This window comes from Malania oleifera, chromosome 10 (assembly GCF_029873635.1).
Source record: "Malania oleifera isolate guangnan ecotype guangnan chromosome 10, ASM2987363v1, whole genome shotgun sequence".
In the NCBI taxonomy this organism is placed as follows: domain Eukaryota; kingdom Viridiplantae; phylum Streptophyta; class Magnoliopsida; order Santalales; family Ximeniaceae; genus Malania; species Malania oleifera.
The window spans coordinates 84,445,140-84,462,296 of NC_080426.1; the positions used below are offsets into that span (position 1 = coordinate 84,445,140).

General features: G+C 35.7%; 1 protein-coding gene across 4 annotated transcripts in view; it reads right to left on the reverse strand.

The window, feature by feature from the left end:
- The window catches only part of LOC131165800 (calcium-transporting ATPase 10, plasma membrane-type), a 128,358-nt gene extending 111,421 nt beyond the window's left edge, over positions 1-16,937 (reverse strand). For 2 of the 4 annotated variants that reach the window (XM_058123890.1, XM_058123888.1), the window contains exons 1-4: positions 16,714-16,937; positions 16,064-16,209; positions 1,415-1,531; positions 1,293-1,332 (exon numbers count right to left, since the gene is read on the reverse strand). In XM_058123890.1, the coding sequence (XP_057979873.1) occupies positions 1,293-1,332; positions 1,415-1,531; positions 16,064-16,201 (295 nt within the window). In that variant the 5' untranslated portion in view covers positions 16,202-16,209; positions 16,714-16,937. Of the gene's footprint in view, positions 1-1,292; positions 1,333-1,414; positions 1,532-16,063; positions 16,248-16,713 lie in introns of all 4 variants that reach the window. The other 2 variants (XM_058123889.1, XM_058123887.1) reach the window with 1 other exon arrangement.
- Positions 16,938-17,157: the final 220 nt, after the last annotated feature.

Here is a 17,157-nt window from a genome sequence, read left to right on the forward strand (position 1 = left end):
CCAGTAGACATCTTCTAAGAAGTAGGAGCAATACTTTGGGCCTGGCTATTATCCGGGGGCAGCACAGCTGTACAAAAAACCTTATTTTTTGAATCATATGTATGCTTATCACCAAGGACCCTTTGTGAGAAGCCCATGTGAGGAGAACCTCTTAATTTATTTGCTCATTGACAAGGAATAAGATTGTAGCTAAACATGCTGAAGATTTGGTATATGTGCATACTACATGCTAATCTTTAGCATTTAGGAAGAAAAACTCAAGAGTACAAGAAAGAACTAAAAAAGAGGTTCACCATTGGAGAAGATAGTTGAGAACTTGGGATGAGCCATTTGGAGGTGCTGAGGTGCCTCAAGTTGCAATTAAATCCCTTGATGAGCTAGATAAGGCTGTGTTTTTCAAAGATGGTGATGGTGATGGTGGAATATCAATAAGTACTTGATGGGTGTGCCTTATCGTGTTCTCCACTTCTCCTTATGTGTTGTCATTAAATCTATAGTTAAACAAATGTTTTTAATCATTCAAATTAATGGTTGCCTAGTTGCATTTTGCTTGGATGATTTTTAGTTGTTGATGAATGATGACACTTCATTGATTTCTATGGTTCTTTAGTGTTTTTTTTTTTTTTATAGCTGTACTTTTGTAAAATGTGCAATTGATAAATTCTGCATGAAAATGATGGCTATATTTTATTTTAAATTAATATTACCTCATTATTCGTCATCTAAAAAGAAAAACATTCCTAAATATATATATTTTATATTAATTAATAAACACATCCCAGCCGTGTCACATCCTCATTTTTCAAAATTGACGTATTGTTGTGTCATATATGTCTTTGTCCATATCAGTGCTTCCAAGATAAAGATCCTAACAAATTGTTAATAAAGCATTAAAACCCAAAAGATGTGCATAAATAGTGTTAAAACAAAAACAATTAAAACTTAAAAGAACATGATTTTAAAAATGGATAACCCAAACGAGAAAGGTGGAAATAGTAAAGGCAGAAACAATTTATATAATTGTACAATTCTAGTTAGGCAGTAAGTCTCAAGGGTAAAGAGTTGAGGAGAGAACCAAGCCTTCTTTCTTAACTTCAGCCATTGTGCTTTTTAATTTGAATTTTATTCAAAAAAGAAAAAACTAATAAAGAAACAAACAAAATCTCAACAGTTTGAACTATATGTGTACAACAAGGTCAAATGGGTTGTCTAATTCTGTTCTTACCATATCACATTGTGCTTACGTTTTATGATAAAGACTACTAAATTAGTAAAAAATGAAGGTAAAGTACCATCAATTCGTATCCCAGCATCTTTGAAACGATTGGCTGCCTAAAAACATAAAGAATCGCAAATTAGAAACTGAATGGCAAGGAATTAAGCCATATAAAAGATAATTCATCATAATTATTACTCGTATAACTTCTGCATGAGCTCTAATTTTCCTCAACGCTTCCTTCTTTTCTTCATCCCTTTTCAAGTCTAAGGTGTATCGAAACCGACGAGAAGCATTAAGCACAAGTGCCGCTTGCTATGGACAACAGAATCCAGTTAACCCAAGTGCAATGGACAATATCAGAAAATCATCTCTAGCTAACTTAAAAAGAAAAATACTAACAAATAACAATGATAACTAATTAAGATCACTCACAATAAGAAACAAATAGACTAGTTATTAACAGCACAATTCAATATAGCAATAGTTAACAAAATTTATTTTTAAAAAAACAAAAACCATAAAGAAAGAACAAACAAAGAGTACAAAGGTCAAGGAACCCACCTAAAACGAATTAAAAGTAACAGAGAAATCAATGAATCTAGAAATAACTACCAATAACACCAAGTAGGCGCCTAAAAAATTATCTCTAATCCAAAACCAAGCCAGGAGAAGTCCTTTGCCCCCTTAAATATCCTAGCATTCCTTGCCAGCCAAAAACACAAATGCTAAGTATCACAAATCCAAAGCCTTTAACATGTTAAGGAAAAACCCCTCCACACCAAAAAGGCAACTCCAATGCTCCATAACAAATAATGCAAAAAAGATTCAAGCACTCAAAGTGTGGGAGGGTAACCTATGGGTGAGGCTAGTAAAATCAAGACAATCATGAGAGATTTCCTTTGGACAGGGGTGTGGGGATGTTAGGGATCATTTGGTGAGTTGGGGGTGGTCTGTAGGCCTAAACAGGAGGGCGGGTTAGGTCTTGGTAATTTGGTGTCTGAGAACACGACTCTCTTGGACAAGTGACTTTGGTGGTTTCCCTTAGATATTTCTTCCTTGTGGCATAAAGTTATAAAAAGTAAATTTGGACTTGATGGGAACGGGTGGGATACCAACTCGGGTGTTAGACGTTCTTCGGACAGTCCGTAGAAAGCCATCTCTCAGATTTATTCCCTCTTTATTCCTCATACTAAATTTATATTGGGTAGGGGGCTATAGTATTCATTTTTGGTAAAACCTATGGGTGGGGAATGTTGTTTTTCCACCTCCTTTCCTCGCCTATTTTGATTAAGCTCAAAACAGGACGGATCTATTTCTTCTTTCATTGTGGAACCGAGTGGTCCTTTCATTTCTTGGGATTATCACTTAGGAGACCATTGAATGATAGGGATGGAGTAACTCCTTGTTATTCTAGCTGAATAACTATCAAGTCTCTTTGGAAGCTGACACTCGTTCTTGATCTTGGATACCTTGGGGTTTTATTTCTGCAAATCTTTTTGTGAGTTTTTCCTAGCTTTGGTTTTCCTTTCCCTCTCTATATAAAACTATCTGGGAGGCCAAAGTTTCCTCTAAAATCAACACCAATAACTTGCTATAGATTAGAAGAGTTTTAAAGGCTCTACCTTCGGACATATGTGTGCTTTGTTTTAATTGCTCTGAAACTGCTTCGCATCCTGGAGGATTTGGAACAAGTTGTTTAATTATTTTGGGGAATGTTTGCCGAAAGACAGTGGAGTTGTTTTTGGCAATTCACTTCATTGGTTTTGGCAAGAAAAAGGAGGGTAAGGAGTCATGGAATTGTGCCTCATTTGCTGTCCATTGGGGTTTGTGGACGGAACGAAACACGCGCATTTTTTCCTGGGAAGAATTTGTTTCTTTTACTGATTTGGGAGAAGATTCAACATTTGGCTTCTCTTTGGTGTGTGGGTAATGGGAACTTCAGGGTGATGCGTTTTTCAGATGTTCAGTGTAATTGGCTTTCCTTGCAAAATTGATAGGGCATGCAATGTGCTTCATGTGTAATGCAAGCAACAAAACAAATGCCCATCTTTTTTAGCATTGCAGGGTAGGATCAGAGCAATGGAATGCCCTTTTCTCTCTTGCGAGGGAACAGTGGGTGGCCCCAAGAAAGGTGGGAGACCAGTTACTAATCAATTTCTGGGGTTTTAGAAAGAATAGAAACAGAAGAGCACTTTGGTTTGCAGCTGCCTTCACCATTTTTTGGACCCTTAGGATTGAGAGTGATGCTAGGACTTTTAAAGGTCCCTCAACCTGTGCACAATTACTTCGGGGCAGAGCAACTTGTCTTGCATCCCTTTGGGTGCAGTCACTTGTTTTTTTTTTGGTTTAGCGCTGTACAACCTCACGAGAGATTGGAGAGCAGGGCTCTTGATACTTGTATTGTTGTTCCTGGTTCCTTTAGTAGCTTATAGTTTTGTTGTATCTTTCACCCTCTATTTTGTGCTTTGTTTATTGCTTTAATAAAATTGTCTTTTATCCCAAAAAGAAACGATTCAAGCATTCACCCCACCACTTTGAAAGCAAAGAAACAAAATCTTGAGACACAACTTTATTCAGCCTTAACAAATCACCAATATTCTATTTACCTTGATTATGGAAGGGAACATAGGGGCCATTTGATATCACTGTCAAAAATTATGAAAAACGAAAAACTAAAAACAGAAACAGAAACTAAAAACTGAAAACCAATAACTTATTCGGTTAATATTTTTAAAACTGAAACAAATAAAAAATATGATTGAAAAAATGCTTATTTTTGTCCTTGATTTAAACAACAATTAAAAAATATAAAATGGCAGCCTAGTGCACAAAGCTCAAGCATATGCGGGGTTTGGTGAAGTGGAAGACAACAATGGGTTTACAGTATGTAGCCTGGTGAAGTGGAAGACAACAATGGGTTTACAGTATGTAGCTTTACCTTGCATTTTTTGCAAGAGGCAGTTTCCATGCCCTAAACCCTTAGGTCAGACGGCAACAACTTTACTGTTGCACCTAGGCTCCCCTTCAACAATTAAAAATAAGATTAAAATAATAAAAACTAAAAATATTATAATAAATAAATTTATAATTATTTTACTTTATTGTTATATTTCAAAATTCACTTAACGAGAAGAACTTTATTGTACATGACAAAGGAAAAGAAGAAGGCTTGGTCTCTCATTCCTCTCACAATTTTCTGGTGCGTATGGAAAGAGAGGAACAGAAGAGTTCTCTGGTGTATGTTGAAGGCTAAGGTTCCCCTAAATAAAGGCTTTCACTTGGTTGGTTGTGCTTAATAAGATTAAAAATAATAACGAGAACAATCATCGCATTTGTTCATTCATTGTGACAATGCTTGGGGTGTTAGGAATAAGTTATTTGGTATTTTAGGTGAATGTTGGGTGAGTTCTAAGACACTGGAGGATTTTTTGGCAGTGACTTTGCTGGATTTGAAAGGAAAAAGGGAAGGGCGGCACTTTGGAAATGTGCTTTTTTTTGCAGTTTGGGGGTTGTGGATGGAGCATGATGCGCGCATTTTTCTAGGGAAGAAGTTAGCTCAGTTGTTGGTCTGGGAAAAGATACATTATTTGGCTTCTCTTTGGTGTGTGGGACGGAAGAATTTTAAGGGGGTAAGCTTTTCTGATATTCAGCGCGATTGGTGTTATGTGCTGGAGTGTTAGTTCATGATGGTTCTTTTCTCTTGTTCTTTAGTCTGTAGGATGTTCCTTTGTGTTTTTTATCTGGATTTTCCAGACTTTATTAAGTAGATGTATCATTCTTCTAGCAGTATATTCTTATTCTATTAATGAATGTTCTTCTTTTATTATCAAAAAATACAAATACTAATATCTTGTTGCAAATTAAGAGACCTTTGAAGTCTCTCGATTCCAATGTATGTGTGCTCTGTAACAAGGACTCCGAGACAGGTTCTCATCTTCTTTTGCAACATAAGCATTATGGGAGAGAGCTGGGTTTGTCCTCCTTTCAGTGGAAGACTTCTTAGACATATCCTTTGTACGCTTTGGTAGAAGGAAGGATAGGGTAGCTTTATGGAAGTGTGGTTTTTTTGTGGAGTTATGGGGATTATGGATGGAGTGTAATACTCAGATATTTTCTGGGAAAAAACTAAACCAGATGCTCGTTTGGGTAAAAATTAAGTACTTGGCCTCACTGTTGTGTGTCAGTTATGGATTTTTTAAAGAGGCTAGCTTCCAGGAGTTTCAAAGAGATTGGAGGAACACACTGACTTGATAATGTCTTTTCTCTCGGGTTTTCTTATTTGTCTAATTTTGCAGTGTCCCAGTTTGTCTTGGAAGATATCTCATTCTCCCTCTCGTAGTTTCTTTAGCTATTAATGAAAAAATTTTCTTTTTTATCCAAATAAAAAAACTCTGAAAATCTTTAAAGCAACAAAAGTATCATGATAAGTTATAATTATAACATATTATTTATAAGAGCTATTTTGAAATTTTCTTCAAACTAACACGCATTTCATACAACATATTTTTCGCAAATAAAAAGGTTATCTTGAAAAATCATGCTTTGCAAAACAAAAATTAAGAAAATTTTCACCATCAAACTCGAATATGAAAATAAAGCAAGTTTGGAGAGATAAAAATAATTTTTCCTGTTCACTAACACTTATGGACCCAAAAGAGTGTGGGTGCCATGATTTTTTCCTGTTCACTAACCCTTATGGATCCACAAGAGTTCGAGCACCAAAAGATTTAGAAACTAAATAATACTTAGGATTCATTGATGATGGGTAGTAAAAACGATAATTAATATCTTGATGGTTCTCGTTCAAGCCATATGACGGGAGACAAAGCTAAGTTGACTAGTCTCACTCCAAAGATGGTGGCTATGTCACATTTGATGACAATAGAAAGGCTAAGGTAATATGAAAATATAGAATTGATAATCATCTAATACCAAAATTCGAAATGTTCTACTTGTTAGAGCATTAAAGCATAATCTCTTAAATATTAGCCAAATATATAATTGAGGAAATAATATTACCTTCACTACCTATTATTGTGTGTTTAATGGTAGTATTGAAAATGTAATAATTGTAGAACTTCGGGAGATTATAATGTATAATCAATTAACAATGTAAATGTTAAAAATAAATGCTTATTTTAATTACATGATAATTGTTGGGCTTGGCATGAACAATTAGGTCATATTATTCTCCATTCTCTCACTAAGCTTGCTAAAAATTATCTTGTTGAAGGACTACCTAATCAAAATAAATAAAAATATAACTTATGATGCATACATTTAGAGTTGTTGCTGGTTATTTTGGTCTTTTAGCATGTGTTATTGCTATGTTAGTAGGCATGAGTTAGTGAGGGTATTGTGGTCATTGTTGTTAGACAGCCACTATACCTAAAAGCTAACGATGTATATCAAGCTTTACCATTCCCCTGCACATGCAGCCCGACAGCACGTGGAGAGATGGACATGCAATAGATAACACCTATGACAAGGATTTCAATAATTTTTTATTTAAAAACAGGCAACAAGGCTAGAACCCAGGACCTCCTAGTAAGTAGCTCTCATACCATGTTAAACAACCACTTTGCCTAAAAAGCTTAAGCTGTTAGGTTTTGGGCCAATAATGTACATCAAGCTCTAACAATTGTTATGTACTTGATATATGTTATAAATAGAGGGAGAGGCTCAGAGGCCAATTATTGTTTTTAGGTCTTTCAATTCACCAATGACTTGAACATTGTATCATAAAAAGATCCGACCTAAACCCTAAGCACATAGCCACCACCAAAACCAAACTCCTATACCTAAAAACCTACCGCCAAGACCAAACCCTAAACCTCAAACCTGCTGCTGTAGAAGGATCATCCGCACCACCAAAGACCAGAAGAAATTCAAAAATTTGCTAGAAAACACCGCAGTCACCAGAAAAACCTTCAACACTGCTGCTCTTTTAGAAACTCAAAGGAACACTTCATATTTTGCAAAAATGCAAAACCATCCATAGAACTTGCTGATTACTTCCCTACAAAATTTCAGAGTCAGGATTCCCCATGTGCCACCATGTGCCAGAAAGAAGCCAGCAACTCCAACTCCACGTGCTGGTGCATGAGAATTCTCTAAGCAATATTTTTTCTTTGATTTCTTCTAGAATGTCCTAAACACCCATGCATCATAATATGAAGTTGTTTGTCGCGTATTTTGTTCAAAACAATTCAAATTTTTTAAATTGTTCACTCGTAGCACCTTGTTAGTGGGTGTTTTGTACCGTTAAGGCTGTGTGCTGGCTTCTTGGTGCTATGGCAGTCTTACGCTAGATTTGTGACTCATTCATGGTGGGGCCACCTTGTCTGTGGTTGTTCCAGTATTTTAAACTTGTCATTATTGGTCTGTCTGTGAGTGTTGGGATGGAGTCCATGAATCCCAAGCACATGTTCCCTTCGTCATTGCCGCAGATAACCACCACTTACTTACATAAAAAAAAATTATATACAGTGGTCTAAGGCTGTCGAGATCTATTTGACAGGCCTAGGTAAATCTGAACACTTGTTTCAATCCAGGCCTAGCAACAACAAAAGGAAAGAATGTGGATTCAAGAAGATGCATTGATCATCTTTGTATTATGGAACTCAATGGAACCCCAGACTGCACACATGTGCATGCATCTGGATGTATGCAAGGAGATTTGGGTTATCCCAAGCTTTACTCTATGTTGGGGTAATTCAAGTTACAACAAGGAGATAGGAGTGTTGCAGAGAACTTTCCAGAGATAAAGCACATCCATGAGAAACTTAACATCGTGCAACCCATAGCCAACAATGTTTGTGAGATGCAAGAGCAAAGGAAGCAGATGACAGTTTTTCAGTTCCTCACTGGTTCAAAACCAAAGTTTGAGGCAGTCCAATCCCAGAATCTTGGCAGTGCAGAATTACCATCCTTTCCTGATGTTTATTCCCATACTCTTTGTGCTTCCTCGAGTAAACATCCCTTGGCCACCACTTCACAGCTTCAAGTTCCAGCTCTGAGAAGAGTGCTTTTGTACACGGTGATTCTAGTGGTTGTGGCCTGTGGCGGAAGGGGTGGACATGGTAGAGGTCCCCATCACAAGTGCACTCATTTTGGATGAAAAGGTTACTAAATTGAGCAATTTTGGGATCTTCATGGCAAACCACCACAAACCATCAATAAGGCCACCACAGATTCCACCCTTTCAAGCTCAGCTACACACTGTATCTATGTCAAAGGAAGAGTATTCCAAGTTTCAGCAGAATAAAGTATCCCAGCAAGCTTTTCTCATTGCATCTCTTGCTCAAATAAGTAACCACGCAATTTGCCTATCATCCAGTTTTCTCGCACTTGTCCTTGTATTACAGATTCAGTCCCTACTGATCTTATAACAAGCATATCTAATTTCCTTTCCACCCTCCACTATTTGGAAAGCCTACCTTATGTTACCTTAGCTGATGGGTCCGCTACTGCTGTTAAGGGAAAAGGGAGAGTATAAATCCCACATCCAATGTTTCTCTTTCTTCTATTTTGTATATCGCCAAGTTCCCCTTCAATCTTATGTTAGTTACCAAGAATAAAAAATTCATGAATTTTTCCATAACATTCTTTAATAATTCTTCGTCATTTAGAATTTAAAGACAAGAAAAACGATTGGTGGAGGACGTGAAGATGGTGGACTTTACCACTTTGAGTTGTTATCCCTTTCTAATTGCCTACATTGCTGCTAACCACTCCAAATCGAATGTCGTCTTGGTCATCCATCATTAGTGAAGTTAAAACAACTAGTTCCTACTTAGAGTTCATAGTCTAGTCTTGAGTGTGAGTCTTGTCAATCACGAAAGCATCATCGTACTCTCTTTGCTTCTTGAGTTAATAAGTAGATAGTAAGCCCTTCATGTTAGTTCATTATGAAGCCTGGGGTCTTAGTTGAGCTGTGTCAAAATTGGATTTCCGATACTTTGTAACTTTTGTTGATGATTATTCAAGGATGACTTGGCTTTATTTAATGAAGATCATTTTGAGTTGTTTCATATCTTTTGTGCCTTTTTTTTTTTAAATAAAGACTCATATGATTTGCCTATTCAAATACTTCGCAGCACTAACACTAAGGAGTACATCAATATCCACTTCACTACCTACATGACTACATTTGGTTTTGTCACCAATCAACTTGCGCCCACACTCCACAACAAGATGGAGTTGTGGAGAGAAAAAAAAGACATCCTCAAAATCACTTGTACCATACTTTTGGCTACATGCTCTCTTATCAATGGGATACCATCCACAGTTCTTGGTGAAAAAATTCCATACCCTGTACTCTTCCCAAATGTTCCTTTATTCTCTTTACCTCCTAGTATATTCGAGCGTGCCTCCTTTATTTATCAATTAACCCCAAGGGTGGATAAGTTGAATCCTTGTGCTATAAAATTTGTCTTTTTGGGCTTCTCACATACTCAAAAGAGATATTGTTGTTATAGTCCTAACTTGTGTCATTTCTTTGTCTCTACCAACGTTACCTTCTCTGAGTCTACAACGTACTATTTTGAGTCCTTGAGCGCTTCTAACCTTGACGTGTTCCTTCCCTTGCCTAACTTTGCTAATTTTGACATATTATCTTTGCCTAGTCATCCGCCTGCATCTACATCTAATTTGAGCCCTTATCATCGCCTCAAACATCCTAATTTGCAAGTGTATACACGATGGCATCTCAAGGGAGGAAAGCTTCTTCTAGCTTTCACTGCTAAACCTTTGGTTTCCTCATCTGAAGATCCTATTTCCCAAGATGTTAATCTTCCTATTGCTGTCTAGAAAGGTAAATGTACCTATACACAGCATCCCCTCTCTAATATCGTTTCTATGATTTCTTATCACCCTCACATTTTTGTTTTATTAGTCTATCTCGAAGGATGTTTCCAACACCTTAGCTCATTCTAGATAGAAGACTACAATAATCGAAGAGAAACGTGCATTACAAGACAGTGGCATGGGAATGGTACCTCTTCCTACTAACAAGTCTGTGATTGGTTGTCCCTAGATGTTGTGAAGGTCAATCCTGACAATTTTGTGGCCCATTTAAATGTCGGCCTTGTTGCTAAGGAATATACCCAGGTATATGGTTTCGATTGTTTAGACACACTCTCCCTAGTTGCTACACTTGCCTCAATTCATTTGTTCATCTCCTTAAGCCACCACATGACATTGGCCAATGCATCAATTGGATGTCTTCATCGTGCTTGCAAGGCTTTGAAGGCTTTAGCTCATTGCAAGTCTCTGACTTGACCTTTGTCTTACTTAGGTCTTTCCTTTAAGGGGAAATCCTACTTCAGGTGCCCTTTGGGATATGGTGGTCGAAAGAGCAAGTAAGGGAATTGGAGGAATGGAAGAGGGTGTATTTGCCCTAAAGGGGTTGTATTACTGCTATTACTACTTCCTTTTCTAAAATCTCTATTTATTTTTTATCCCTTTTCAGAATTCATGTGAGGATAGCAAGTTCTTTGGAGAAGCTTATGAGATATTTATTATGGTCTAGAACCGAGGTAATAAAAGAGGAATACCTCATTAGTGGGAACGTGATTAGAAGACAAAAGTTAGAAGGGGTTTGGAGCTTAGTAATGTGGTTTCTAACAACATTTCTTTAGTTGGGAAATGGTTATGGAGATTCCCTTTACTCCTTTAGAGACAAATTCCCTTTGGCACAAGGTTATTAGAAGTAACTAGTAAATATGGTGTTCATCAGAATGTTGGGATACCAAAGGGGGTAATGCTTCTCGTCCGAGTACCTAGAAGTTTATTTTCCACAGTGCCCAAATGTTCTTTCCTCTTACTCACTTCAATGCATGTAATGGCAATTCAGTCTAATTTTTGGATGATCTTTTGGAGGGGAGTTTGAAGGTTTTGGCTCCTTTTCTTTTTCAGATTATCATCCATTTATAATGCTCTAATCTCCTTTTTATGCTCCAAAGTGGGGCACCCTTGCTTGGGATTTCCACCTATTTTTGGAATCTTAAGGAAAGAGAGGTTAATGAGCTCATCACTATGCCAAGGGTTTTGGACTCTTTTATTCCTCAACTGATGAGTAATTCTAGAGTTTGGTCGCGAGATTCATCAAGCTCCTTTTTTTCCATCTAAATCTTTCTTTCTATGTCTATTGTAACCTTCAATCCCTTCTTTTCCTTGGAATAATGTCATTTGGAAGGCTAAAGTTCCTTTCAAGCACAACGCTTCCATTTGGAATTTTGCTCCTGAAAAGGATTATCACAAATGATTTGTTATAGGTAAGGAGACCCCTAGAGGCTATTAACCGACATATTTGTGTGATGTTCTTAATGTCTAAGGAAATAAATGCACTATCTTTCTACATTGTCAAGTGGCAAGGCATCTATGGTCTTCCCTTTTCTCAAATTTTGTGAAGCGTGGGAAGCCTCACAAAATGTGGCTAATTTTTTGTTGGTGTATATTTGATATTTGGAAAGAGCAGAAAAGGTGGCTTTATGGAAGTGTGTAGCATATGCCATTCTTCAGCCTTTGTGGACCAAGAGAAACACAAGAATCTTCAATGCTAAAATTAGTTTTTTTCACATGCTATGCGATAGAGTACTTTTTTCTCACTTCTTTCTAGGCACGCTATAGGAATTTTTTGGGGGGAATTATATTGTTTGGCCTCTTGAGGGGGAGTTTGGTTTGCAAAATTTTTCAAGACCCCGAGAATGTAATGTCCATACATCTCATCCCCACATTTGTTTTAGCATTGGAATCTAACATGGTGGGAACGGCACATTCCTAGGAATTCCACAAAAAATAGGCATCCAATTTTCACCCTCCCCATGGGTAAGGGAATATTCCCCATCAGAATCCTACTTTTTGGACCAAATTGCCCTCACTATTTTGGCAGATTGGACAATAATGCCTCTATAACATATTATTATCACTCTATGATTATATTTAACATAATAAAATATTAATAATGAAAAAAATATAATTATTGTGTTATAATAATTTAATATTATGGCTAATATTTAGCCATATTACCCTCAATTATTTCAGCTAATTGATTATTTAAGTGCTCAATTTTTTAAATTTATGATTGTTGAAAATTTCAGGACATGATTTAATTAAGAATGTATTCTTAGTAGGTTTTTGTATTGAAAATATGATTATTCTTATATTGGTTACACAGCTGTCATGGGTATAATGGTCATCTTCTCAAAATGCCTGCTAGGATTCCAAACATTAATATGGGAATCCTGTGCACATTCCTAGGAATATCAAAATGCAAACCAAACAAAAATTTTACCATATCCCATTCCAAAAAATGAGATTTTTGGTAATGTCATAATGGAAATATTTTTCATGCCGCTAACCAAACATCCTCTAAAGGGAACAGATGGCAGCACTCTCATAATTGTTTTGCTACGGATTTCTTGTCCTCTGAAGGTTTTATTTTTTGCTTCTTTCCTAATGAATTAATTTTTCTTAACAAAAATAATAATAATTCAATTTTCTATAATTTTGTAAAAGATATTAGTTGTGTATTCCCTAGCAGACTGTAGCCATCCTTTTCTTGAAGGAGAACATCTCTTAAAATTAAGGGATCTAACTTGTCAAGAAATAATTTTAAAATATTAGTATTACATAACATTTATCGTCTCGCCAACAATGGAAGATTTTCAAATACAAAAAAACAAATTAATAAAGTTATGGAATCAATTGAAAGCTAAGATTCTTAGTTGTGGCCAATAGTGGCAAGTTTAGTTTCTACAAATATGTTGCAAGTTAATTCACAGGTCCAATAGAGCTCTAAAGTCTGATAAATAATTAACTTCGAGACAACGTCAAAAATAACTAGAAACATGACCCAATGATTGTGCTTCACAGCCACAAACACTAATGTAGGATATATAATCTAGTCAACAAACTTTGAACAAATAATTTTGCAAATTCAAACTACCAAAATATGGAAGAAAATAATCATAGAGAAGAACACCAAAACTTAATTTAGAAAAAAAAAAAAAATACCAAACTGCATACACAAAAGGAAAAATGTAACAACCTAACAAACTTAAATCAACAAATCTAAACTAGTTGTTGCAGTGGTAGAAAAGGATTCATGTAACCAACCCCACCTACTAGGATTAAAGGCTTGGTTGTTTTTTTATTATTGTTGTTGGTGGTGGTGGTGGTGTCTTATACAAAAATGCAGGCTTCCAAACTAATTACTTATAAAATGAATATTTAATATTGGTTACAATTTTTTTGTCCTTTCAATCAAGAGTACGGCAACCAAGAGTCGATAAGAATTAGCTATTTCGAAATGTTCAATTAGTTATGATGGGAAGGGGTGACTTAGTTGTTTTATGTTCTTTCTTTTTATTTCCCTTCTATTTTTAGCTTTTTCAATTGAGGACTTCTTGTCCTCCTGATTGTATTTCTCCTTTCTCTCTTTCTTAGTAAATTTCTTTTTTTCTATAAAAGAATTCATATTATATAACGAATAAAAAAAAATGGAATGCAATGCAAGCACAAGGAGTCACTCAAATAAAAATCTCTGTTGGTGAAGATCTCAACTCACCATGCATAGGGGTATGGCCTAGTGGGTAGTACCCAAAAAACAAAAATGCAAGTGAATAAAAGCAATGGCATTGCATTATTAGCTAGAAACAATATTATCTTGACTTGACAGCTATGCTTTTGCACTATTCAAATAATCATGGCAAATACAATTTTTTACTAGACCCCAAACCCCTAAATATTTACGGTGTCTTGGATAATTATTCTACGTAGTTTGAGAGTCTGATAAATGGAACAATTCATAAATTCCATTATATCCATGAAAATAGCAAAAATAATATTGCAACTTCTCTATTGTAACAATTTACATGCTCTAAATGAATATTTTCACAACCATCATACTCCCTTTTACCAAACAAAATTACAAATCTTTTGGTCTCTAAATTAAAGTGCTTAGTTTTTAAAGGCACAAGAAGCACTAAGGCACAAGGAGCCTCTGCAGCCTAGGTGCAAGGGGCAACATGTGCCTGTGGACGATTGCATGGTGTGCATATTTATTAAAAATGTGCATAAAATGCTCAACTACTTGTATGAAATATTTAGTTTGTGGAAATATTTTCATTAAAAATATATTAAAATGGCACAAATGCTCTACTGCTCTACTAGGAGAAACTCAAAGCACAATAATTAGAATTATAATTTTTTCTCAATGACAAGACAAATCTATTAATGAGAATATATAATTACAATGGAAGGAGTATAAGAAATCGTTCAAAAAAGAATGCAAGAAACAAACTAAAAATACATCATAGCTGCCTCCCAATGCCTTTGGACAACGGACAGCAGAACCCCAAAAACCCCAAAAGAATGTGCCAAAGAAGAAGCCAAAATAACTGTCTCCCAAAGCAAGTTGGGCAAAGTCTTCTGATATTTGAAAATTCTAGCATTCCTTTTGAGCCAAAGCAATCACAGAATTATATCTACTGCACAATTCCAAAATTTCCTACCTCTTCCATTCTTCCCAAAATCCAAAAACTTCACCATCAAAAATTAGAATAATTGATTTCAAATCCAGCTAATGTTTTTGTGGATTTAGATAAAATTTTGACTTGGCGTAATTTCATGGTTTTTAAAAGTACTTACTCTATGTTTAGATAAGCCTTAGATTTGGAGTTATATTGGATTTAGATAAGTTGTAATATAAAATTGTATTGAAATTTGTTCAAATCCACCTAAATCCAAATCTGAGCTCCGTAATCCATGCTCAACACAATGTTAGAAAATTTATATATCAAGCTTATAAGTAGGTTGAAAAGACTAGAATTTGTCTAAGTTTTAGAATCTTGTATATTTGACCAAGACATTATGAAGTTTTACACAGAGTATAATTTTCACCAATATTATAATTTCTAACCATTTTAAGGCTTAATAGACCATCTTAAATGCTTGTTTTGTCGAGAGATGTCTCCAAACATGAAATTGAGAAAGCTGGACAATCTCAAAATTTTTTGATTTTGCTCAAGAGAGAGATTTGATTTTTAGAATTTTATTTTTCATATATTTTTATTAAAATCAAATGGGGGAATTTCCTTGTTCACTTGTAAATCTTAAGTAATAAAATAAATAAAAATTTAAATTGAATGATTTTACATTTACTTGAATGATAACTTCAATGATATTTGTTGCTAATTCCATTTGAAAGGTGGCAAAACCAAGTAGACCTTTCTTGTGCCTGGTAGAACTAGAACCGGCTTGGGCATATACTCTTTATGCATATCGTCTCACCTGAGGAACATGCCTTGGCATCTAAAGTATGCTTTGTGCCTCAAATGCACTTTCAAAAATTGTGGACTAAATAATACATATATTTTCCTACGCACAATCATAATAATGGTCACCGACAAAATATGGGTATATTTGCACCCTTTTAAAGGCTTAGTCTCTCACGATCATATTTAGATAGAACATGACCACCAAAAGCAATAAATCCCACATTCCATAATCAAGTATAAAGCTTACACACCAATTTGAACGTTTCCTCCCACTTCAATGCTCAAATGCTCAATTACTATCGTAAAAACTTCAGTTCTCGAATAGAGCCCACACCCACCAAAGCAAGTTAAAAAATAAACCAGATCAAATAATTAACAGTGAAGCATTAGACTACAGCAACTGATCTTTCACCCAAAAAAAGTAAGAAAAAAAAATCAGTAATAAATAACATATAATACTAACAATCACAGCAACCGAACATTCACCAAAAAAAAAAAAAAAATCATAAACAGAGGAGTGAGGGGAGAGGCAATAGAGAAATGCAGAGAAATTAAGGCATACCCTCCAACGTTTGAGACGCTCGACTGAAGCATTCTTAGTGCTGACGATGTCAAAAGGGCTTGTACCAGAATTATCACTGTTGTTCTGCAGCATGTTGTTTCCGGCCTCCAAATCGTTTGCCCCTTTTGGCCCATTCATTGGTCCAACTGTCGCAGGAGAGATGACACCGTCACCTTATAATTCTCTGTATTCTCAAAAACACCATCAAATCAAATCCAGTCCACAACTTTCCCTCTCACCCTCTCCCTCTCACGCGAAAAACGATTTGTTTTTTACTGCAAACTAAAATGAGAAGACAGCAATCTGTTTTCCTTGTTTTGTTTGTGGTTGGATTTTTTTTTTTCAGCCTATCTCCGTCTCTCCGCCTGCTGTTATTTCCACATTCGCTCTCGAAAGCACTTTCTATGCTTCCAGAATCAAATCGAAACAAAAACAATGGTCGTTTGTTTCGGATCAGGTTGAATTTTAACCCAATGCCAGAGGGACGCCTAGGGTTCTCGGAGGGGGGAAAATTCCACCGACCAAAGTTGGGAGTTGAAGAGCCGTGTCACGGAACTTGTGTGCAAAATAATAAACTACAACAAAAAGGGACTGCCCTCACAAACAGTGAATTTTAATTTCAGTTATTTTATTATTATTATTGTTATTACCTTGGTCGGAAATTGAACTGCAACCAGTTGCCGTCCCACTTCTTCTTCTCTCTCTATTTCTTCGTTCTTCTGCTTCCTCTTCCTCTTCCTCTTCCTCTTCCTCTTCTCCTTCTGAAGGGAGAAACTGGAACACCGTAGCTTGCTGTGCAGGAATATCGTGTAGAATACGATTTTTGCAAATTTTATTTTTGGAAAACAAAAAAGGAAAAAGTTAAATAAATAATATTTTTACCGGCCTTTTTCAGTGTTTATATAACTTTTTTAAGACTAGCCAGAGGCACACGTGTTCTACGCGCATATTCTAAAACCTTTTATTTTTAAAATTTTTTAAAAAAAATTATAAATAAATTAAATAATATAATAGCATTTTAAAAATAATTATAAATAAATATAAGAGTTTTTATAAATAATTATAACACGTGTCTCTCGTCAACAAAAAGTTAT